At 36.0% G+C, this 23,429-nt stretch overlaps 1 protein-coding gene and 1 long non-coding RNA gene across 2 annotated transcripts; one reads left to right on the top strand and one right to left on the bottom strand.

Annotated features, from left to right (window-relative positions):
- Positions 1 to 750: 750 nt before the first annotated feature.
- LOC131024494 (endoglucanase 6-like) lies at positions 751 to 4,970 on the bottom strand. Its single transcript, XM_057954001.1, has 7 exons — positions 4,431 to 4,970; positions 3,869 to 4,069; positions 2,808 to 2,897; positions 2,384 to 2,548; positions 1,847 to 2,113; positions 1,396 to 1,768; positions 751 to 1,282 (listed from the first exon to the last, which is right to left on the bottom strand). The coding sequence occupies exons 1-7, from the start codon at positions 4,827 to 4,829 to the stop codon at positions 987 to 989; spliced, it is 1,791 nt and encodes a 596-aa protein (XP_057809984.1). The 5' UTR covers positions 4,830 to 4,970; the 3' UTR covers positions 751 to 986.
- Positions 4,971 to 19,331: 14,361 nt separating this feature from the next.
- On the top strand, positions 19,332 to 22,250 carry LOC131024493 (uncharacterized). The gene is made up of 3 exons (XR_009101875.1): positions 19,332 to 19,401; positions 21,256 to 21,320; positions 22,016 to 22,250. It is a non-coding gene; the product is annotated as an uncharacterized LOC131024493 (long non-coding RNA).
- The last annotated feature ends 1,179 nt before the right edge of the window (positions 22,251 to 23,429 follow it).

The following is a 23,429-nucleotide window of genomic DNA, read 5'->3' as shown; positions in this document are numbered from 1 at the left end:
TAGTTTAATTTTGTGATTATTAACTAGGGTTTATTCCATCAATTTAAGGTATATAATTATTTTTTATTATTTAATTTCACTTTTATTAGCTAATAATAGGTTGATAAATTCAAAGTCATAGCATATACTTTTAAAAAAAATTATTTTTTTGAAATAAAAATTAAATATAATTCATAGTATTATAATAAATTTTATTTTTATAAAAAATATTTTTAAAATAATAGATATAAGCATGAGACACAGTGATACACATAAGATTGTGGGACACTGGATCTCATCCCTAATTGATGGCCGTCAGATTCTACAGATCCAATGGTATATATGTATAAATTTGTTACAACCAAATAATGGAAAAAACTCACTCACACTCTAGTTCTTAGGGTGACTCGTCTTACCAACAGACTGCGCTTCATCGTCATTATAAAATATATTCTTATAAGTATATAATATGTAAAATAATTAAAATATATAATAGAGGTAAAATAGGTAATTCACAAATTGTACCTTAAGATGCCTTGGGCTCTTTTTCTATTAGTATAGATCTTTTTCCATTTTCTTAATTATGCTTCAGTTTCGTCACAATCTGATCTTAAATCTATGTTAGAAACAAAGCTTAGAAATACTCTATAATTTCCATATAAGAAATTTCACAATTTACTGCAAATTCGAAACAGAGCAACACCGAACAAACAGAGCGGAAAAAGAACTATAGTAAATTCTGTTAATATATAAAGCCAAAATATACGAACACAAGAATGTCACGTTTCTTGATTGTTCATATAAAAACATGAAACTACTCCTAAGTTCCCTTTTCTTTTTAGTTGAAGAATGAGGGACAAATGACCTCCAACAAACTTCAACCTCATATAATCCAAATCCTACTATAATATCCCAAATCAACAAAAAAAAAAAGTATATATCTATATATACAACTCCTACTCCAAAATCAAGAAAAAAATAGTCAAAGTGAGAGAGAGTGTAATCAACTATACAAGAGTGTAACTTGAAACCAAAACGTTTGCTCGAGAAGCCGACTGGATATACACGAACTCGATACTCTTCCCTGCACCCAAAGACTCCATCCATTCAGGGAATAAGTAATCGTCACCGGATTTCGTGAGACCCCAAAGAGGCCCATGCAGATTCCATATACGTAGCTTCAAATTCTTCAATTTCTTGGAAGACTTGTTGCTAACCATCACCGAGTATCTATTGAAACTCTTGCCTTCTTCATTCCATGAACTCGTCACCTTCTGCTCAACAAAAATCAAGCTCGAGGAATCTGCAATTTCAAACAAGTTCTAGCATTAAATGTTTGCACCATTAAAGATCATATTAGGCACAATTTCAAAATTAATCAATCATGAATAGTAAACGCCCCCAAGTGGTATATACCTTGGCCTCGATTTGCAGTCTCCGGTAGCTCAACTGAAAGGAGGTGATTGTAGCCGGCGTGTAAACGCGCCAATACGCCAAGGAGAGGGGCGGTGTTGTAGGTAGCCGGTTCGGTTTGCTCGTAGTTGTCTCTGTGATCGGCGAAGTTGTCGTAAGCATCGGGGCCGCCAACGACGGCGCCGGTGAGGGTGTTGGGGTCACTGGCGTTTCTGCTGAACCAAGAAGCGTAGCCTCCCCTGCAGCTCACGAATGAAGGATCCACCTTGTGGGATACAATAGAGGAAGCTCTGTGGTGCACTTGTTGAGGGTAGTTCTTCCCGTATCCCACCATGTAACTCGTTGCTCGAGGGTTGTCTCCCAGAATGTAGTCCACCTAATCAAACCATCACTCGTAAAACAAGATCATATATAACTATAAACACTAAGTAGACACATCAAAACATTATTAGACCTGAGATTTAGCTAAGGCGAGAAGTTGGGACGGGGAGACGGGGCCGTTAGCACAAGTGAGGGAGGTGGCGGCAGAGGTTAGATAATCAGAATAGACAGTCGTGAGGAAGGAAGCCGTGGTAACAAACTGCATATTGTTCCACCGCTGCCGGAAAATGAGGCCTCCGGGAGTTCTCTGTGAGTTGCATGAGCACATGAAAAACTCAGCCTTCTCTTTGTATCTCTCAAATATTGCTTTGTGCTTACCACCTTTTCCAGCCATCAGGAACTGCAAAAATCACACATCAAATACCAGAATGATTCAGACATTATACAAGAAAACACACGCTTAAACTAAAATCGAAATTAATCATTACATATATTTTTAAAATAACGACCGGTTTTTTTATTTTAAATTCTTAATATTAACAATTGATAATGTATGTTGTATAGGTCAGGGGTTCGAGTCACCTAGGGGTTAGAGTGTGAGTGGGTTTTTTTCTTTCTTAATTTGGCTGTAATAAATTAAAAAAAAAAAAAATGTATGTTGTATAGGTACCTTGGCAACAAGGGTTTGAACGCCAGCATATTTAACGTCCCAACCAAATTCAGTCATGGCCCACCCAGTTCCGCCGAGTGCTTCGCCGTTGTACCCTAGGTAATCCAAGTAGTACTCTTTATTTGTTGCCTTGTACAGCCATGCAGCAGCCCACAGCAATTCATCCTGCCCACATCATACATCGATATACATTTTACTAACATGCGCTTGATGAAATTCACGATGATGCAGATTGTGATTTTGTAAAGTGGGTTCATGAAATATGTAAAAAAAAAATTACAGATGTAATTAACTACAGATTGGAATTGATGTAATTAACTAATAAGGGAGGTTAATTAAATGTATTTTCTATTAATGTAAGAAGATGCATGGATTTGCAATTAATTAAATGTATTTTGTATTAAGGAGAGAAAGAATGACTTACGGTGTATCCACTGACAGATCGGTAGTACTTCTGCGCTACGGTGATGCTACTGTCATATTTGCCTCTGTACTTGTCCGCAAATTCAAATAGCTGAAAATTAATCAAATATCAAATTAATTTATTACTACTATATAGTGAAAAAAGAATTGTTGTACAAAGAAAATGCATAAATCGTCTTGTAAATGCATGAAACTCCAAATTCTGCATTGATAAGATATGTTCTTTAATAAACGCTCATAAATAAACAGCACCTAAGCTTGTATATTAATATAATCCCCTCAAAAAGATTATTTTTCTAAAAAAATATTATAAACTGAACACACATACAAGTACTCCTTTTAATTTTTAATAGTATATATCATATAGTATTCCCACAAAAAATAGTACTCCCTCTGTCCCACTATAAGTGAGACTCTTTCTATTTTGAGTGTTCCATCATAAGTGATACTCTTTCCTTTTTGGGTAAATTTTTTACCATTTAAACGTTTTTTCACTTTTTCACCTACACACAAAATACATCTTAATTACTTAATTTCTTAATTTCTGTGCCCAAAAAAGGGTCTCACTTATAGTGGGACGGAAGGAGTACTAGTATCAATGTATCATAGATGCAGCCCGCCTAATTTCATATTTTTATTCTTTTAATGAGAGTATCCGTTCGTAGCCCGTAAAGGTCAATTATATTTGACTGAAAATTTTTAATACATTTAAAGGAAGAAATGAACAATAATTTAAGGAAAACATTTAATAAATTTCAATTAATTCTATCATGCTACTAAAAGGGCTATAATCATATTCTACCAGCATATTTTTGTCACCGTACGATCGAGTATTTAAAAAATTTCATAAATATTTACTGAAAAATAACATTTGAAAACTTGAAGAATCTTTTTGAATACCTGTGTGACAAGAAACCAATTTGGAGTAGGATTAATGTAGGATGCATATACAACGTTGAAATAGAGGATTAAGTTAGCACATTACGTAAAAAATTGCAAAGAAGAAGAAGAAGAAAAAAAGAAAAAAAGAGAGGTTAGAAACGGTTGACTAAAATATTAGACCTGATAAGCATGTTGGAGAAGCTCCGCCGAGTAGGAGGAGTTGTAGGGGCGGAAGACGATGGAAGCGGCTGCCATGGCGGCGGCGGTCTCAGCGGCGAGGTCGGATCCCGGGTGGTCGGCGTCAATCTTGTAGGCAGCTCTGGAGGTGCTCATGTCCTCTGGTCTTTGCCAGCAGTAGTGGTCTGTGTTTCCATCTCCCACCTACGCAACGCAACATTCGCATATATATGTTTAACCTACATTCATTCATTTCTTTACAAATAATAATTCACACTCCATACTAAAACACTCCAGTTTAATTAGATCCTTACCTCCTAAAACACACATTTTTTTTTAATTCAAAAAAATGGTAAATATTTCCTAATTTAAAATATATAAGTATTTTTTCTAGAAATGTTCGACGGACGACATTCTAGCCCAAAGTATAGGCCATGTTTTAAAATTAATAGATTAGCTACGTAAATATTTCCAATTGCTAAAAATGTGAGTTTTGTGGTATATTTGAAACGAGCTAGGAGCCTAGGATAGTAGTAATATTAATATATATGGGTGTGACTCTTACCTCTCCATAGAGCACATAAGGTTGGGGGTGAGCTTTGATGAAATAATCAGTTCCCCACTTAACGGCGTCAACGGCATTCTGAAGTTCACCGCCGGCATTAATCTGGCCGCCGTATTCAATAATGCTCCAGCTCATCATAGTAACGGTGAATGCCATCGGCAGTCCAAATTTAACGTTGTCTCCGGCATCATAGTACCCTCCCACAAGATCCACGCCGCTGATTTTGCCGTCGCCCAGGCCGGAATCGCCCCGCCACTGGACTCTCTGGTCAGTGGGCAAGTAGCCGGATCTCTGAGCTTCGAAGAAGAGAATGCTCTTCGTTAGAGCTTCGCCGTAGTCATGTCCGGCCATCGCCGCCGGAGAAAGCAAAAAAATTACTAGTACAAATAAGGCAGCCATTTTTTGGGCCGTCAAGTTGAATATCGAATAAAAAACAAGCCAGTGTTTGTAAGTCGAAAGGATTGGGAGAATGAGAGAAGAGATGTGTATGCATATATATGTGATATGGAGAGAGGAGTTGGAGGGAAAGGTGGTGGAGATACTACTACAAAATAAAGAATAAAAACATATGCAAAATTGCCGAATTATTTGATGGGAAATGGGCAGAGACATGCATGTGTTTTTGTTTCGGTGTTTTTGCTAGGAAAGATCGGCTTCGGATCTTTGCACATTTGCATTGAGGTGGCAAATATATGTGCATGTGTGTGTGCGTATATAAATATTAGTTAGATACATATCATGTTCTATTAATTTAAATTGTACCGAATTGTGGAGATTATATTTTTATATTGACTTCTGTAAGCTGTCAACTGTAGTGCGAGCCTTTTAAATTAAAAATAATATGTCAAGTACTGAAATTGTCTCTAGAAAATTTTGGATTGTTAGTGTGATATAACAAGACTTTAGCAAGGTAACTAATTTGTTTGAGAAAATTGGAAAATAAGGTAAGAAGACGTAGTGTGATATATAACCCCATTTTTGGCCTTTTTCCAAAACAAAAATATTTTGCCAGCATTTTACAAGTTTATTTTCTTAGGAAATTTAAAATTTTAAATAAATTTAGTTACTATGTATTAATTTTAATAATATCTCTCTCACCCACAAACGCAGATAACTTTGGGTACATTTCTTTTGCATTGCACGCACAAAATCGGCTCACGATTACAAATTTTGTGTTGGCTGGACTACGATCTCATAGATCCACAAAAGATATTTCAGATTCATGTGCAAAAATTATTAGTATCTTATTTTGATCCTCGATTCTTTAGTTTTTTATTTTTAAACCGACACCTCGAATTTGTTTCAGACGAAAGTTTGGCATTATCTTCGTCAAATTTTCACTAGGAAGTTAGATGAAATGCCACAAAAGCATTGAGTGATTTGGTCAAATTTCGACATACCGGAAAATTTAGACGACTTGACATTCTTTTTTCCTTTCTGCTTTTTGTGTGTGTTTGGGGGTTGAAAATGGACTTTTCGTTAGTGGGTTTTTAATTTTATTTTACGTAAATGTTTCCAGCAACAACATTATTTAAATAGATTTGATCGAATTGAAGCTTTTGGTTCTATTCCCCGGCCCGGCCCATCACGACTTTTTATTTCGAAATAAATTATTCGTTTTTTAAGCCATATCACGTGCCCCTCGCCAACGCAGCACGGACCATAATATATTTATTTTATTTTTAAAATTATAAATTATATAAAAATATCAAAATATTAATACTATTTATCAGTTGATTTAAAATTACAATAAAATATTACATTGTTATATTTATATTATTGATTTTACATATATATTACTTATAGATATAACTCATTACAAATCAATGAATCGTTCATAAAGTATGCGTGAGTTAATCTAGCCGTAAAGTGATTAATGCCTAAACGAAAAAATTTGAGTTCAAATTCAGTGTGACACACGATCATTAAATTTACTTATTTAATATTTAATTAATGTAAAAAAACATTTATAATGCATTATTAGTTTCTAATATAAACAAAACTAACTTAATTTTTTCAACATTAAAACTATTGTTAATTGGTAAGGTAACCACGTTTTACATAATACCATGCCCATAAATTTTTGTTTAGAGAGTACACTTATAATAATATAAACACAATATATATATATATATATATATATATATATATATATATATATAGGGTAGGGTTAATATAAAAACCCCTCTTAAGATGAAAACTAGGAACCAATTTAAAACCATTGATTTAAATAAAACTACAGATGCACAATTTCGATTGCATAGATGCACAATTTCGATTTGCTTGAGTATTTTGCATTGTTGGTTTCAATTGCATAAATTGCATATTTTTTAATTGCACAGTAAAATATAATAGATGCACAGTTTCTTTTGTTGACTAAATCCTAACCACTAGATCTAATATTTAAAAGGTCAAGATTAGGTTCCTAGTTCTCATTTTAACAGAGGTTTTATATATTTACTCATATGAGTGGATTTTTAAAATGGCCACTTTCATATTGTAAAGATAAAAAATGTCCACTAAGATAAAAAACTTAAAAAATGTCCACTGTTACCAAAATACCCTTCACATTAAAAATTAAAAAAATGTCCACTTTACAATACCCCTTTAAAAAATCCCGCAATTCACAACCCGTGTGAATTCACAACCAAAATTTTTTGGTTGTGAATTTACACTAGTTGTGAATTGAGAATTCACAACCAGTCGAATTCACAACCAGAATTTTTTGTTTGTGAATTCACAACTAGTCGAATTCACAGCCAAAATTTAATTCACAATCAGTCGAATTCACAACCAAAATTTAATTCACAATTAGAATTTTTTGGTTGTGAATTCACACCAAACGAATTCACAACCAAAATTTAATTCACAACCATATTTATGTTGGTTGTGAATTCACAATCAGTCGAATTCACAACTAGAATTTATTTTGGTTGTGAATTCAAGTTTTAGTTGTAAATTCATAGATTTCATTGTGAATTCAAGAATATTAAGTTGTGAATTCAAGAACATTTAAGTTGTGAATTCATAGATCTAGTTGTGAATTCAAGAACTTTAATCAAATTGTCCAAAATCTCTTTATCTTTCAATCGATCTATACACTCTCAAAATATCAGTTAAATATTATTAAATAATTATCATTACAATACAATCAAAATCATGGCCTCCTAAATTTTGCCTAACAACCAAAACAAATGAACATTGCTGGGCAATAATTTCAAAGTTGGTATCTTAAAAATTCACTAAATCCGATTAAAAAAAAAAAAAAAAACTCACCAAATCAATTTAGATGCTCTCACAATCAAATCTCAAATTCAATGAACATCTGAATTTAGAAAAAATATTTTATTAAACAATACCAATCCATCAATTCAAGCAAAAGCACGAATTCCCAGCGGTGGTTGTCCAAACAATATCCTTGAGCGTTGACCTCAGCTCCTTGCTGCAGAATTGCACTCCAATGTATCACCGCGAATTCCTACTCTTCCTTATATCTAATAAATCAGATCGGGAAATTGGATTCGAAGTAGAGCAATTGACGGAGGCAGCGCGAGGCAGAGGTGACAGCACGGAACCGCTCTAGATTAGGCGGATGAGAGGTTGGTGCGGATGAAGATCTCGTAGGCGGAGATCGACCATGAGAAAGAGAGAGAGCCAGATCTGCGGCGTCGTCGTCAGAGGAGGAGGGTTCGCTCCCGAACTTGAAGATCGGGATGGATCTGATGGCGCCTCGTTGAGGCCGCGGTTCTCGAGCGGCGAGAAATAGGCAGCAGCAGGAGAAGCGGGTGTTCCTCCGCCGCGCGCCGCCGCGAGAAGGAGAAGCGGCGCAGCAGGTCGATGCGGTGCCAGTTGAGGCAGCATTTGATGTCCACCTCCCCCGGCTCTGCCGACGGTGGCTTCCTCCGCCGCATCTGCCCGCGCCTCGCCGCCTTGTTTGACCTGGTCCGCCGCAGCGTCGCTCGAGAAAGAGAGATGAGAGAGAGAGTGGAGAGAGAGATGAGAGAGAGAAGAGAATGGGGGAGAGAATGCGTAGAGAGAGAAAGAGGAGAGAGAGAATGAGAGAAAAATGGTTAATTTTTATGTTTTTAATGTTAAGGGTATTTCCGTCTTTTCAATCAAAAAGTGGACAGTTTTTATTATTTTTATCTTAGTGGACAATTTTTATCTTTACAATATGAAAGTGGATAGTTTTATATATTTACTCATATATATATATATATATATATATATATATATATATATATATATATATGGGTGAGCTAAAATAAAAAAATACTTTTAAGTGTATAAAATAGGAACAAATTTTGTCCATTAGATCTTAGTTGATCTTGTGGCTTGAAATTTGCCTAATCAGAACATAATTCGTAACAAAAGAACTTCAGATTCGTGCATATATAGATTATAATTCGTAACAAAATTACTTTCAATTCGTAAAAAGAAAAATGTATGAATTGCAAGAGAAACAATTACGAATTTCAGATCTCCATATAATTTGATCTGGGCCATTAATTCACTATGATCTAATGAAAAGGATTTGTTCCTATTTTATACACTTAAAAGTGTTTTCATGGTAGCCCACCCCTAGAGAGAGAGAATGGTTTCAATGAGATCTCTCATATATGGTGAGATCTTAGATTGATTTGTAGGTATTGATTTAATGTATTCTATGGTTGATATTTACATTGATTGAATAAAATTTTACTAATTTTTTTAATATCGTTATTGAACACTATATAATGGCTCATTCATTATTCTCACTTCTCACGAAAATAGCAATCTCACTAGAACCTAACCATATATATATATATATATATATACGGAAGGACTAGAATAAAAACACTCTTAAGTGTATAAAATATAAATGATTTTCAGCCCTTAGATCATCAAGATCTACGGTTGATTCGTAACCCTGTTGGATGAATTCGTGGTCTTGAGTTCGAATTCCAAAGGTAACAAAAATTTATTTTTCGCAATTCGTAACTCTGTTGGATAAATTCATACGTGTTGTACATGAAATTCGTACATTAAGAAACGTTTATATTTTATACACTTAAGAGTGTTTTTATTCTAGCCCTCCCCTATATATATAGGGGAGGGCTAGAATAAAAACACTCTTAAGTGTATAAAATATAAATGATTTTCAGCCCTTAGATCATCAAGATCTACGGTTGATTCGTAACCGTTTTGGATGAATTCGTGGTCCTGGGTTCGAATCCCAAAGGTAGCAAAAATTTATTTTTCACAATTCGTAACCATGTTGGATGAATTCGTAACCCTGTTAGATAAAATTCGTACATTAAAAAATGTTTATATTTATATTTTAAGAAGTGTTTTCACTGTAGTCCTCCCCTATATATATGAAGAAGTAACTATATTTCGTTGTGAATAAGTCAATAAATTTACCAAATAAATCACGTGACCGCACGAATAGTTATTTTACTGAATAAACAGGTACATTTTTCGTTCATGCGCTCGCGTGATTTATTCAGTAAATGTATTGAGTTATTCAGCCTTCGTTGTTTCCTTCAACAGTTAGCATTCTTCATTGATCCCTTCCCTATATCTATATATATATATAGGGGAGGGCTAAAATAAAAATACTTCTTAAAATATAAAATATAAACAATTTCCAGCCCTTAGATCAAGATCTACGGTTGATTCGTAATCCTGTTGGATGAATTCGTGGTCCTGAGTTCGAATCTCAAAGGTAGCAAAAATTTATTTTTTACAATTCGTAACCCTGTTGGATGAATTCATGCATGTTCTATATAAAATTCGTACATTAAAAAACTTTTGTATTTTTATTTTAAGAAGTGTTTTCACGGTAGCTCTTCCCTATATATATATATATATATATATATATATATATATATATATATATATATATATATGGGGTGAGCTTCAATGGAGACCACTATATATAGAGAGAATAGAGACCAAATCAGAGTCATTGATCTCACCAAAATCAATGAATCAGATTAATCTAAATTCTTCAAGTTTAGGAAATCCCTTAAATTCCTCATTTTCTAATTCTGGGAACCAACGAACATTATACGAACATACTAATGTTCGTCGATGTGTTCGTGTATAAAACAAATGAACATACTAATGTTCATCGATATGTTCGTATAAAAATAAATGAACATACAAATAAACATACTTATGTTCGTAAATTCATAATAATGTTCGTTGGTTCCCAGAATTGGAAAATGAGGAATTTACGGGATTTCCTAAACTTGAAGAATTCGGATGAATTTGATTCATTGATTTTGGTAAGATCAATGGCTCTGATTTGGTCTTCATTCAATCATTCTCTATATAAGGGAGTGGTCTCCATTGAACTCTTCCCTATATATATATATATATATATATATATATATATATATATATATATATATATAATAACATTTAAACTTAATATGAGATCAAAATTTTCTTATAGACATTTTACTAAATATTGTAGACTTAAGCTTAAAAATATATATATCAATTCTAAAGCTCCTTGATATGAGCATATACTAACTTCAAATTCAAATTGAAAAACTCTTAAACGATCTAATAAATTCAAATTTTTATAGATTTATTTCTTTTCACAATAAGTCATTTATGAACAAGTCTCAAGGGGGCATTTGGCACAATAATTTTAGCGAAAAAATTTGTTAATTTTATGTCTTTATTTAATTTTAGAATCTAAAATTCAAAATTAAATAATATATATTATTAATAAAGATATTGTCATATCTCAAAAATATAGATCAATTTGTTTGACAGCACAAGTCAAATCTTGGTATTGATATGTATCAATCTTCAAGAGCGAATGAAGTTAAGCCATGTCAGCCTGAGGCCAAAGATTACACATACTTAGGCTTAAAGCTTGACTCTCCCTTTGACTAAAAATAGGGTCTTCATATCAATTCTAAACACATCAAATAATAATTGAAGAGCTCAATAATTAGAGGAGAATTTGTTGAAAAAAAATATTTTGATTAATGCTAAAAACCCAACGACACAAACTCTAACGATAACCAAAATCTGCTAAAGGGCAAGGAGGCTCACAACTAATATGCAATATGTTGAATTCTTTATCTAAGAGAAGACTTAGAGAAATTCTAATAAGAAGTCCCAAGCTGATCAGGCCATCAGCATGAAGATCCGTAAAAGGCCAAGCTGATCACACTCATGCCGATTTATCAGCACGAAGACTTTGTTGAACTAAAATACGGACTGATGGAAGCATAAGGTTACACAAGTTGACTGGAGGATACGAAGTTGGCTCATGCTCAGACACATTTTATGCCACATCAACCCTTAAGTCAACAAATTAAAGCAAAGTCTACTATTCAAGCGTATCAAAACATTCCGGACAACTTATGCCACAAAGTCTGCATTAAGTGTGAATCCCACTCTCAAGATAAAAAGTACAAGGACGTCTATTAGATATCAAATCAACATATGAATGAGCAAACTGATTGCGTTGTTTACTTCCTATACTTACATTTCAGTTTAATTTTATCTTGCTGATTATCTCACAAACTAACATCACATTTACATTAAGCACAAGTGTTAAACTGCACATCAGCATACATTGTCAGACTGACTCAAGTCACTAAACTTTAAATTGAATCTTGTGAAGCTGAAAAATTAAGTTAAAAATAATTTTCTAAAAGCGAGTTTACCAACCACCACATTCCGCACTTTAGTTAAAAGTCCAACTAATCAACTTTCGAGCAATCAGTAGAATTGCTAACTAATCCATCAACTTGAACAACTTGCTCTTGACATCAGTTAGCTTGCCATCAGCATGCTGATTTGAATCAACCTAACTGACTCATTATCAGCTAAGTTACTCAACACTTAACCACTTTGAGAAAACGAGCATTATTCCCCCCTCCATACACTAGTACATACTCGCCACACGACCAACAAAATTCTCTACCACAAAGAAGATCAACTCCAAGAAGATCAGAGACATATTTCTCTAATAAATCTTAAGAATTATTCAAAGACCATCCAAGATTCAACTTGAAGATAAGAGAAGAGAAGATCAATTCCAAGAAAATCGGTGACATATTTCTCTAATAAATCTCAAGAATTAGTCATAGACCATTGACAAGCCCATTTTTCGTGCTCTTTTTGTGTGTCGTTTAGGTATAGATCGAGTCTTATTTTTTAGTGTTTTGTGTGTTTTGTGTTTGGGAGGACACATTTTGGGAAATAGGACATGTGGAAAGGATCTTGGGCAAAGCAGGCTGCATTTCGCAAAAGAGCCAAAGATTTGAGATCATTCATGGGCACAACAGTCATACTCCTTTGCCCAGACCAAGTACCGTGCGAAATCCAGGTCAAAGCAACGAGGCAAACTTTGAACATGAACCGGACAAAGACTTGATACAGACTTTGAGCCAAAAGTTGGTGTTCAAAGGTAAAGCAGAAAAAAACTGGTGTTCAGGGAAAAAGCTGCATGTAGTAGCCCGCTCTTTTATTTATGATAAAAATTAGTAAATGCAATTTTTTTTTATATAAATGAATCCAGTTTATGGTCCTGATTTTTTTTCAGAAACGGAGTTATTATTTTAGCTTTATACTTTTATAACGTATGAGAAAAACGTGACGAGGATTATTGAACCATTCAATAATTTATTATCCAGTTTAATAACTGACTTAGCAAAGTCAAGTTATTAATTTATATGTGATAGAAATATTATTTCTATTATTTACTTGGAAGTCGTGATCTAATTCCGAATCATAAGAACGAGTTAAATTAGATATTTAATTCACAGAGAGATATAACGAAGTGTCGTTATTTAGTAGAACCCAATATTAGTTTTACAAATACTTGTAACTTCAATACTTTACAAATCATTATTTTTCCACTCCCTAATGTTTCCTACACTATATACGCATCCACTCCACCAAATTCCATTATACCTACCTCCCCACCACTACTTTACTTTTCCCCCACCACATTAGTGCACCACCAACTCCACTACCCTATGCTCCCCACCAACTCCAACACTTCACCCATTCCTTCCATTTCGCACCAGCAATCATAAAGAGAAGGAAGACTTGGCTTAACTACTTTGCCAAGATTTCAAGCTGCTCCAGTCCAGTAGTACCCCAACACTCGAAGCTAGAGTTTATTGGGTGAAAAACCGTGCATGAGGTAAGGCAGCGAATCTGCCATAAGCACACTGCTCCGGCAGTGTTTTGCAAGGCGATTCCAGCCATCCAAACGGTTCCCAAAAATTCCCAAATTAATTGTGTATTATCTTTCGTATGTTTTCTATACTTTGGTAAAATCTCAGAAGGTTTGAAGCTCTTATGATTTATTTATGAATTTGTAAACATCACTGCCCATCTGGAATACATTTTTGGTAAACAATCTTTGGGAGGCCATAAGTAAAGTTTCAATCGGTGAAAACCTTTGAAACTTGAATATGTCACTCTAGACTTCCGTATCTTTCTTTTGAAATCGGCCTCACCATTTTTGAGTAAGGGAAACAACCGGTATAAATTCTTGAAATCTAGTTCTTATTCATTGTACCATCCAGTAGATTTTACAAACCTACGACTTTGAGGTGGCAAATACCGACTTAAATCTTTGATTCTCAAGCCTATCTTTCTACTGAATATTCACTGACATGTTGGGAACTTACTTGTTCAGTTTTAGAATTTTTGGTAAAGCCTAAAGTGGTTTTTCCGATTTATGTTCTGAATCTGCCAAACTTGAACTCTTTTTGTGCATTGAACTTTAGATAGTCATATCTTCTAAACCATGAATGTTCTTAGAGTAAATCCAACTGGAGAGTGTTATGATCTCTCCCTAGTTTCCAGATTGACCCTTGGGGTTCCCAGTGGAGTTTTGTAAAGGGAGATATGAATTTTTAAAGAAAGCCCACTGACTTGGTTGTAATCTGGAAATCTGAAATTTTCAGATTTTTGCTTGTTAAATACCCATCTTTGAGAGGGCATATCTTGCTCGTTTGAATTGTTTTTCATTCGATTCAAATTGAAGAATGATCCTTGAAATGTCTAGTTTCCAGAATGTCTTTTGGAGCCTCATTTGGAGATCCGAGGCAGATTTGGTGTCTGTTGCAAAATAACCCCTTAAGAGCTCAAGTTGTTGAATTATTTTCTATGTATCAAAGTTTATTTTAAAGGATGTTTCATGAAAGATTTAGTATATGTGCGTAACAAGTTTGGGACTATTTATTTTAAATGAGGTCCGTTCTTTATTTAAATTATGATGGACTTTTAATGAATATTTTTGGGATTAAACTCTTATTTCTGGATTTATATAAATTATTTTTTTTAAGGACTTATAAATATGAATTTCGTAGGCCTACTGACCTACTGTGATCGACGGTTTGTCGATGTCTAATAGCTTTGAAAACTTTATAGCAAGTCCCTACATGAGTCTTGAGTACCCTGGTAAAATTTCAAGCCATTCCAACTTCGTTTGATACTTCTTTAAAATGCAAAACCTAAACTGCACATAACTACCGAGAATTTCAGAGAACAGATGAAAGAGTCATTTATTTCAGTAGCTTCCTGTGTGATCTAGCTTTCCAAATTTTTATGGTATTAACCTTATTGTGTTAGCTAGATATCCACCAAAGTTGAGCCCAGTTTGACAACGTTTACTATTTTTCAAAAATCCAAGTTTTCGATTGTTCAAAACTGCCGAACATGGTAGATCGTGGTAAAAACGTCATATCTCTCAAACCACTTGGAGTTTTTGACTCTACTTTTTTTTATATGAAACTAGATTCGAAGATCTTTCTTTCGGTATGAGTCTCGAGTCCAGGAGATGTCGGAGTCAGAACAGATTAAATTTTGAAGTTGAGTCAGTGTAAAAACAGAGCATGTTTTGATGATGTTTGATTGTGATTCTTATGTGCCTTATGTGTTTGTGTTGCCTATGTGTTTGAATGAGATTAGACGAGGTATGATTGATTTTTGACTGTCTTTAATGTAACGAATTATGGATGCTAGAACCCTAAAAACTAAAAGATACCCTAGGCACGTAGAATTAGACTTTGTCTTATGACAATTACTTCACGAACTTATCGACTCTTCATCAATGAAGGTCCGGGCGACAGAAAGTGAAGCCGAAGAAGAAACGACTCCACGCCAGCTTTAAGAACAATTGAGGTGGGCAATTCCTTACGCGTAAATAAAATGCTATGCAAATGTTATGCTTTAAAATGCAAATTGGATCTTCAAGTATGGTATGCTTTATTACGCTTAAATGAGTTAAGCTTTATTATGCTGCACGTTAAATGATTTACGCTATGCTGTTTATACTATTTACGCCCTATGTAATTTACGCTTGATTACACTTATTTACGCTTGAATGCTTTACGCTGATAAGTTTATGCTTATGTTTGATGCTTGCGTCTGTTGGGGGAGGCCTCCCTCAACAGTACGATGCCGTGTCCGTTGAGGAGGGCCTTCCTCACGGCGCGATGCCTGTGTCCGCTTGAGAGAGGCCTCTCTCGCGGCGCGATGCCAGTATGCCAGTATGCCAGTGTTACAGCGTCTATTGGGGGAGGCCTCCCTCAATAGTACGATGCCGTGACCGCTGAGGGAGGCCCCTCTCACGGTGCGATGCCCGTGTTCGTTGGGGAAGGCCTTCTCCACGACACGATGCGTGTTTATGATTGTTAATGATGAAGAATGCCCTTATGCTATTTATGAATTTGGAAATGTTTAATGAGCAAAGGATATGAAAGAAACTCATGCCTCTTATGCGATATTGTGAAATTGTTAATGATGTTATGTTATATGCTTGGCAACTGCCCACTAAGTACTCTTGTACTTAGCCCTTCGATGTTTATGTTTGTGCAGGTTGAGCTGTGATGGGCGATGAAGTGTTGTTGCTGAGTGGAGTTTTTGTCGAACTTAAAGTAGGCTCAGAAAGGGTACATGTCTTCATACATGTATCTCAGTTATGCATTCCGCTGTAAACACTGATTATTTCAGTTACGCCTTCCGTTGCAAACTCTGATAATATTTTAGCCAAGCCCCTAACGATGCCTTTTTCCTTTTAAGGAATATAACGCGTATACAAGTTCTTTGAGTACCCTTTTTATGCGAACTATGCCTTTTTCCTTTTAAGGAATATAACGCGTATACAAGTTCTTTGAGTACCCTTTTTATGCGACCTATGCCTTTTTCCTTTTTAAGGAATATTTCACGCGTATTCAAGTCCTTTGAGTATTCTTTTATGCGCCCCTTTCTCAACCCGCTTCTTAATTTCCCTTCCCCAGTCATGGTTTTCCCGGATTAATTATCCTTAATTAAGGCCGGTCGTGACAGAGTGGTATCAGAGCAGTTCGTTTGCTCTGAGCCTAAGAGTTTATTTAAGCCAAACTTAGAATGGATCACTAAAGTGTCTAGAGTTCAATCGACAAAGCTCAGCACTTCATCGCATCACACTCAACGAAGCAGAATGGTAAGCTATTCCAAGTTTTGAGTTAATGTTTACAAAAAGTGAGAATTATCGTAATAACAAAGTGAGTAACTGTCAATAGCTATGTTATGTTTGAATGAAATGATTTACGCAAGTACGATTAAGTATGCCTATGGAATAAATCCCTATGAACATAGAACTATTAAGTTATGAGATCACCACTACGACAGAACATAGAAGCAAACGTAGAAGAACTTCGACTGTATCTTTTGGTGGCTATAGTGAAAGAAGCAAGATAAGTGATGCGTATAGAATAATTTTTAAGCTCGTGATTTTATAGCCGCTATGAATCTCCATGACTTATGCTTAAGTATCCAATTTAGATGATGTGATATTATATGCTTAAGAATTGATATGACTCATGGATTTGAGATGCTAAGGACCCTTAAAGCTTACTACATCAATGCAGTCATTGGAGTTATGACTTGTTTACAAGTTAGAATAATTTAACCTGTACAAGAATTCTTTTGAGGCTTGTATTAGATTATGCTAGAGTGTACTAATTGGCACATCTTTGCTATCAGAATGCCGCCTAAGAGAGGACGCCCTGCGAGAAACAATAACAATCGCAGAAACCGTAACGCTGTACCCGAAGAACCACAAGATGCTCAAGGACATAACCCATCCCCTCCGCCCCCAACTAGGAAAGTCGAAGAACTCTTTTTAAGGCAAAATCCACCTACGTTTGACGGAACGAGTGAACCGGCTGAAGCTGAGATTTGGGTGCGTGCAATGGAACGCATTTTCAACTTTCTACGTTGTACTGATGAGGAGCGCCTATCTTGCGTCTCTTTCCAACTAACAGGATCAGCTGACTTCTGGTGGGAAGCACGTCGAAAAATTCTGACACCTGAACAATGGGCAAGTTATACTTGGGAAGATTTTAAGACGGGATTATATGATAAATATATTCCGAAAAGCTATAGGAAGAAGAAAGAAGCTGAGTTCTACGAGTTGAAGCAAGGAAATAAATCTGTGGTTGAATACGACAAGGAATTCTGCAACCTGTCTAGGTTTGCTCCGCAACAAGTGGACACAGATGAGAAGATGGCAGAGAAATTTTGTGCCGGTCTACGGTACGAAATTAAGATGGCTCTAGCAAGCCACGGAGGACTCTCATACACGGAGTCTCTGAACAAGGCACTTGACGTTGAAGCTGCAATGCCGTCGGACAAGTCAGCCCCATTGTTGATCTCAACGCCAAACGATCCACCAGTAGCCTCACATACTCTCAAAGGGAAGCGCAAATGGGACAACAACGAAGACAATATCAATCAGACTAGTAAGAAAGTGTGGCAAGAAAAGGAACGGGTCGAACAGTTTATTCAACCAAGGTACGAGGTACAGATTAACCTCGAGCCAACTGGGGGTAACCAAGGTCGGAAGGGAGTTTTACCTTGCCCAAATTGTGGTAAGATGCATAGGGGTATCTGTCGGGCTGGAACTAACGGTTGTTACAATTGTGGCCAAAAAGGTCACTACTCCACGCAATGCCCCAATAGACAACGAGGTTCAGCAGTTGGGAACACCCGCACCCCCTTGCCAGCAATACGTGGACACTTGCGAAATCAGCCTCAATCACACCAGTGAAAATCTTATGGAGACACCGCAGACAAGAAAAGCTACGTGGGAGCTTGAAAACAAGATGAAGGAAAAATACCCCGAACTGTTTTAGCAGAGATATGCAAATTTCGGGACGAAATTTTTGTTAAGAGGGGTAGTATGTAGTAGCCCGCTCTTTTATTTATGATAAAAACTAGTAAATGCAATTTTTTTTTATATAAATGAATCCAGTTTATGGTCCTGATTTTTTTTCAGAAACGGAGTTATTATTTTAGCTTTATACTTTTATAACGTATGAGAAAAACGTGACGAGGATTATTGAACCATTCAATAATTTATTATCCAGTTTAATAACTGACTTAGCAAAGTCAAGTTATTAATTTATATGTGATAGAAATATTATTTCTATTATTTACTTGGAAGTCGTGATCTAATTCCGAATCATAAGAACGAGTTAAATTAGATATTTAATTCACAGAGAGATATAACGAAGTGTCGTTATTTAGTAGAACCCAATATTAGTTTTACAAATACTTGTAACTTCAATACTTTACAAATCATTATTTTTCCACTCCCTAATGTTTCCTACACTATATACGCATCCACTCCACCAAATTCCATTATACCTACCTCCCCACCACTACTTTACTTTTCCCCCACCACATTAGTGCACCACCAACTCCACTACCCTATGCTCCCCACCAACTCCAACACTTCACCCATTCCTTCCATTTCGCACCAGCAATCATAAAGAGAAGGAAGACTTGGCTTAACTACTTTGCCAAGATTTCAAGCTGCTCCAGTCCAGTAGTACCCCAACACTCGAAGCTAGAGTTTATTGGGTGAAAAACCGTGCATGAGGTAAGGCAGCGAATCTGCCATAAGCACACTGCTCCGGCAGTGTTTTGCAAGGCGATTCCAGCCATCCAAACGGTTCCCAAAAATTCCCAAATTAATTGTGTATTATCTTTCGTATGTTTTCTATACTTTGGTAAAATCTCAGAAGGTTTGAAGCTCTTATGATTTATTTATGAATTTGTAAACATCACTGCCCATCTGGAATACATTTTTGGTAAACAATCTTTGGGAGGCCATAAGTAAAGTTTCAATCGGTGAAAACCTTTGAAACTTGAATATGTCACTCTAGACTTCCGTATCTTTCTTTTGAAATCGGCCTCACCATTTTTGAGTAAGGGAAACAACCGGTATAAATTCTTGAAATCTAGTTCTTATTCCTTGTACCATCCAGTAGATTTTACAAACCTACGACTTTGAGGTGGCAAATACCGACTTAAATCTTTGATTCTCAAGCCTATCTTTCTACTGAATATTCACTGACATGTTGGGAACTTACTTGTTCAGTTTTAGAATTTTTGGTAAAGCCTAAAGTGGTTTTTCCGATTTATGTTCTGAATCTGCCAAACTTGAACTCTTTTTGTGCATTGAACTTTAGATAGTCATATCTTCTAAACCATGAATGTTCTTAGAGTAAATCCAACTGGAGAGTGTTATGATCTCTCCCTAGTTTCCAGATTGACCCTTGGAGTTCCCAGTGGAGTTTTGTAAAGGGAGATATGAATTTGTAAAGAAAGCCCACTGACTTGGTTGTAATCTGGAAATCTGAAATTTTCAGATTTTTGCTTGTTAAATACCCATCTTTGAGAGGGCATATCTTGCTCGTTTGAATTGTTTTTCATTCGATTCAAATTGAAGAATGATCCTTGAAATGTCTAGTTTCCAGAATGTCTTTTGGAGCCTCATTTGGAGATCCGAGGCAGATTTGGTGTCTGTTGCAAAATAACCCCTTAAGAGCTCAAGTTGTTGAATTATTTTCTATGTATCAAAGTTTATTTTAAAGGATGTTTCATGAAAGATTTAGTATATGTGCGTAACAAGTTTGGGACTATTTATTTTAAATGAGGTCCGTTCTTTATTTAAATTATGATGGACTTTTAATGAATATTTTTGGGATTAAACTCTTATTTCTGGATTTATATAAATTATTTTTTTTAAGGACTTATAAATATGAATTTCGTAGGCCTACTGACCTACTGTGATCGACGGTTTGTCGATGTCTAATAGCTTTGAAAACTTTATAGCAAGTCCCTACATGAGTCTTGAGTACCCTGGTAAAATTTCAAGCCATTCCAACTTCGTTTGATACTTCTTTAAAATGCAAAACCTAAACTGCACATAACTACCGAGAATTTCAGAGAACAGATGAAAGAGTCATTTATTTCAGTAGCTTCCTGTGTGATCTAGCTTTCCAAATTTTTATGGTATTAACCTTATTGTGTTAGCTAGATATCCACCAAAGTTGAGCCCAGTTTGACAACGTTTACTATTTTTCAAAAATCCAAGTTTTCGATTGTTCAAAACTGCCGAACATGGTAGATCGTGGTAAAAACGTCATATCTCTCAAACCACTTGGAGTTTTTGACTCTACTTTTTTTTATATGAAACTAGATTCGAAGATCTTTCTTTCGGTATGAGTCTCGAGTCCAGGAGATGTCGGAGTCAGAACAGATTAAATTTTGAAGTTGAGTCAGTGTAAAAACAGAGCATGTTTTGATGATGTTTGATTGTGATTCTTATGTGCCTTATGTGTTTGTGTTGCCTATGTGTTTGAATGAGATTAGACGAGGTATGATTGATTTTTGACTGTCTTTAATGTAACGAATTATGGATGCTAGAACCCTAAAAACTAAAAGATACCCTAGGCACGTAGAATTAGACTTTGTCTTATGACAATTACTTCACGAACTTATCGACTCTTCATCAATGAAGGTCCGGGCGACAGAAAGTGAAGCCGAAGAAGAAACGACTCCACGCCAGCTTTAAGAACAATTGAGGTGGGCAATTCCTTACGCGTAAATAAAATGCTATGCAAATGTTATGCTTTAAAATGCAAATTGGATCTTCAAGTATGGTATGCTTTATTACGCTTAAATGAGTTAAGCTTTATTATGCTGCACGTTAAATGATTTACGCTATGCTGTTTATACTATTTACGCCCTATGTAATTTACGCTTGATTACACTTATTTACGCTTGAATGCTTTACGCTGATAAGTTTATGCTTATGTTTGATGCTTGCGTCTGTTGGGGGAGGCCTCCCTCAACAGTACGATGCCGTGTCCGTTGAGGAGGGCCTTCCTCACGGCGCGATGCCTGTGTCCGCTGAGAGAGGCCTCTCTCGCGGCGCGATGCCAGTATGCCAGTATGCCAGTGTTACAGCGTCTATTGGGGGAGGCCTCCCTCAATAGTACGATGCCGTGACCGCTGAGGGAGGCCCCTCTCACGGTGCGATGCCCGTGTTCGTTGGGGAAGGCCTTCTCCACGACACGATGCGTGTTTATGATTGTTAATGATGAAGAATGCCCTTATGCTATTTATGAATTTGGAAATGTTTAATGAGCAAAGGATATGAAAGAAACTCATGCCTCTTATGCGATATTGTGAAATTGTTAATGATGTTATGTTATATGCTTGGCAACTGCCCACTAAGTACTCTTGTACTTAGCCCTTCGATGTTTATGTTTGTGCAGGTTGAGCTGTGATGGGCGATGAAGTGTTGTTGCTGAGTGGAGTTTTTGTCGAACTTAAAGTAGGCTCAGAAAGGGTACATGTCTTCATACATGTATCTCAGTTATGCATTCCGCTGTAAACACTGATTATTTCAGTTACGCCTTCCGTTGCAAACTCTGATAATATTTTAGCCAAGCCCCTAACGATGCCTTTTTCCTTTTAAGGAATATAACGCGTATACAAGTTCTTTGAGTACCCTTTTTATGCGAACTATGCCTTTTTCCTTTTAAGGAATATAACGCGTATACAAGTTCTTTGAGTACCCTTTTTATGCGACCTATGCCTTTTTCCTTTTTAAGGAATATTTCACGCGTATTCAAGTCCTTTGAGTATTCTTTTATGCGCCCCTTTCTCAACCCGCTTCTTAATTTCCCTTCCCCAGTCATGGTTTTCCCGGATTAATTATCCTTAATTAAGGCCGGTCGTGACACTGCAAGTCAGAAGTCGAGCAAAAACTAAGCGTACAAGGGCCAAGCGCGCATCCATCAACATAAGGAAAGAATAAAGTGGATATTGACTTTCTTTTTATAGGGAGATGCGTGTGATTTACTTGCCAAAGTATAGATGCATATCTGATTGGGCTAGAAAGAAATCTCACCAATCTTGGTTGCGCCCAGAAGCCCTAATCTGGATGGACCTGGCTAAGGCTCACTATCATTCTCTATATAAAGATACACACCTCTACGCCCAGAAGACGAATTTTGAGAGCTGCAACATCTACATCATCTTTATCATTTTGTACACTTTACAATCATCACAATGTAATCACTAGAGTAGTTTGGGTAGCCATGGATTAGTTTAGTTTGTTTTTATTTGCTCTATCCAAAGTTGGTTTTGGGTAGAGATTGCTTGTCCGCTTTGACCTTATATCATTTATCAAAGTATTTTATTTTCTGTTAGTTCTTTTGCCTTTATTTACTTTATTATGTCTAGTTAAGTTTTCCTTCCTGGTTTGGGCAAAATCGAGTTATGTATTGGGCATGTGAAATTGTGAGGTCGTATCTAGACAAAGTAGCTGTGCATGTGTGTTTCCGAAGCATTAGGTCTGAATCCAAACAACTTGGACAAACCCCGAGCTTTATTTGGCCGATTACGTTCTGGACAAAATCAAGTTACAACCAGTACATGAGCAAAAGCTTGGAGAAATCCTGCTCCATATAGTGTGGCTGATGCGGGTGGTGGTAGTATGCCTCTGGGCATGCCTATGACTATTTGGGGTCTGCTATTCGGTAATGCGTTCTGGGCATACCCGCACAACTATAGTTTGATGCGGAGAATCTACTAGGGCAGAGGGAGGAAGGGTGTACACTTCCACCCAATACGAAGGGAGATGATGAGGACTGGGTGAGTTGTGCACGTGACAATAAGGGCATA

The sequence above is a fragment of the Salvia miltiorrhiza genome, chromosome 5 (genome assembly GCF_028751815.1).
Source record: "Salvia miltiorrhiza cultivar Shanhuang (shh) chromosome 5, IMPLAD_Smil_shh, whole genome shotgun sequence".
In the NCBI taxonomy this organism is placed as follows: domain Eukaryota; kingdom Viridiplantae; phylum Streptophyta; class Magnoliopsida; order Lamiales; family Lamiaceae; genus Salvia; species Salvia miltiorrhiza.
Note: the sequence above shows the minus strand (reverse complement) of the source record. Positions and strands in the feature narration are given on the sequence as shown.

Coding starts and splice junctions, on each gene's coding strand:
- LOC131024494 (XM_057954001.1), bottom strand. CDS start 4,829: ATGGCTGCCTTATTTGTACTAGTAATTTTTTTGCTTTCTCCGGCGGCG. Junction 1,769..1,846: donor TCGCCTTAGCTAAATCTCAG/GTCTAATAATGT, acceptor TGGTTTGATTAG/GTGGACTACATTCTGGGAGA. Junction 1,283..1,395: donor GACTGCAAATCGAGGCCAAG/GTATATACCACT, acceptor TTGAAATTGCAG/ATTCCTCGAGCTTGATTTTT.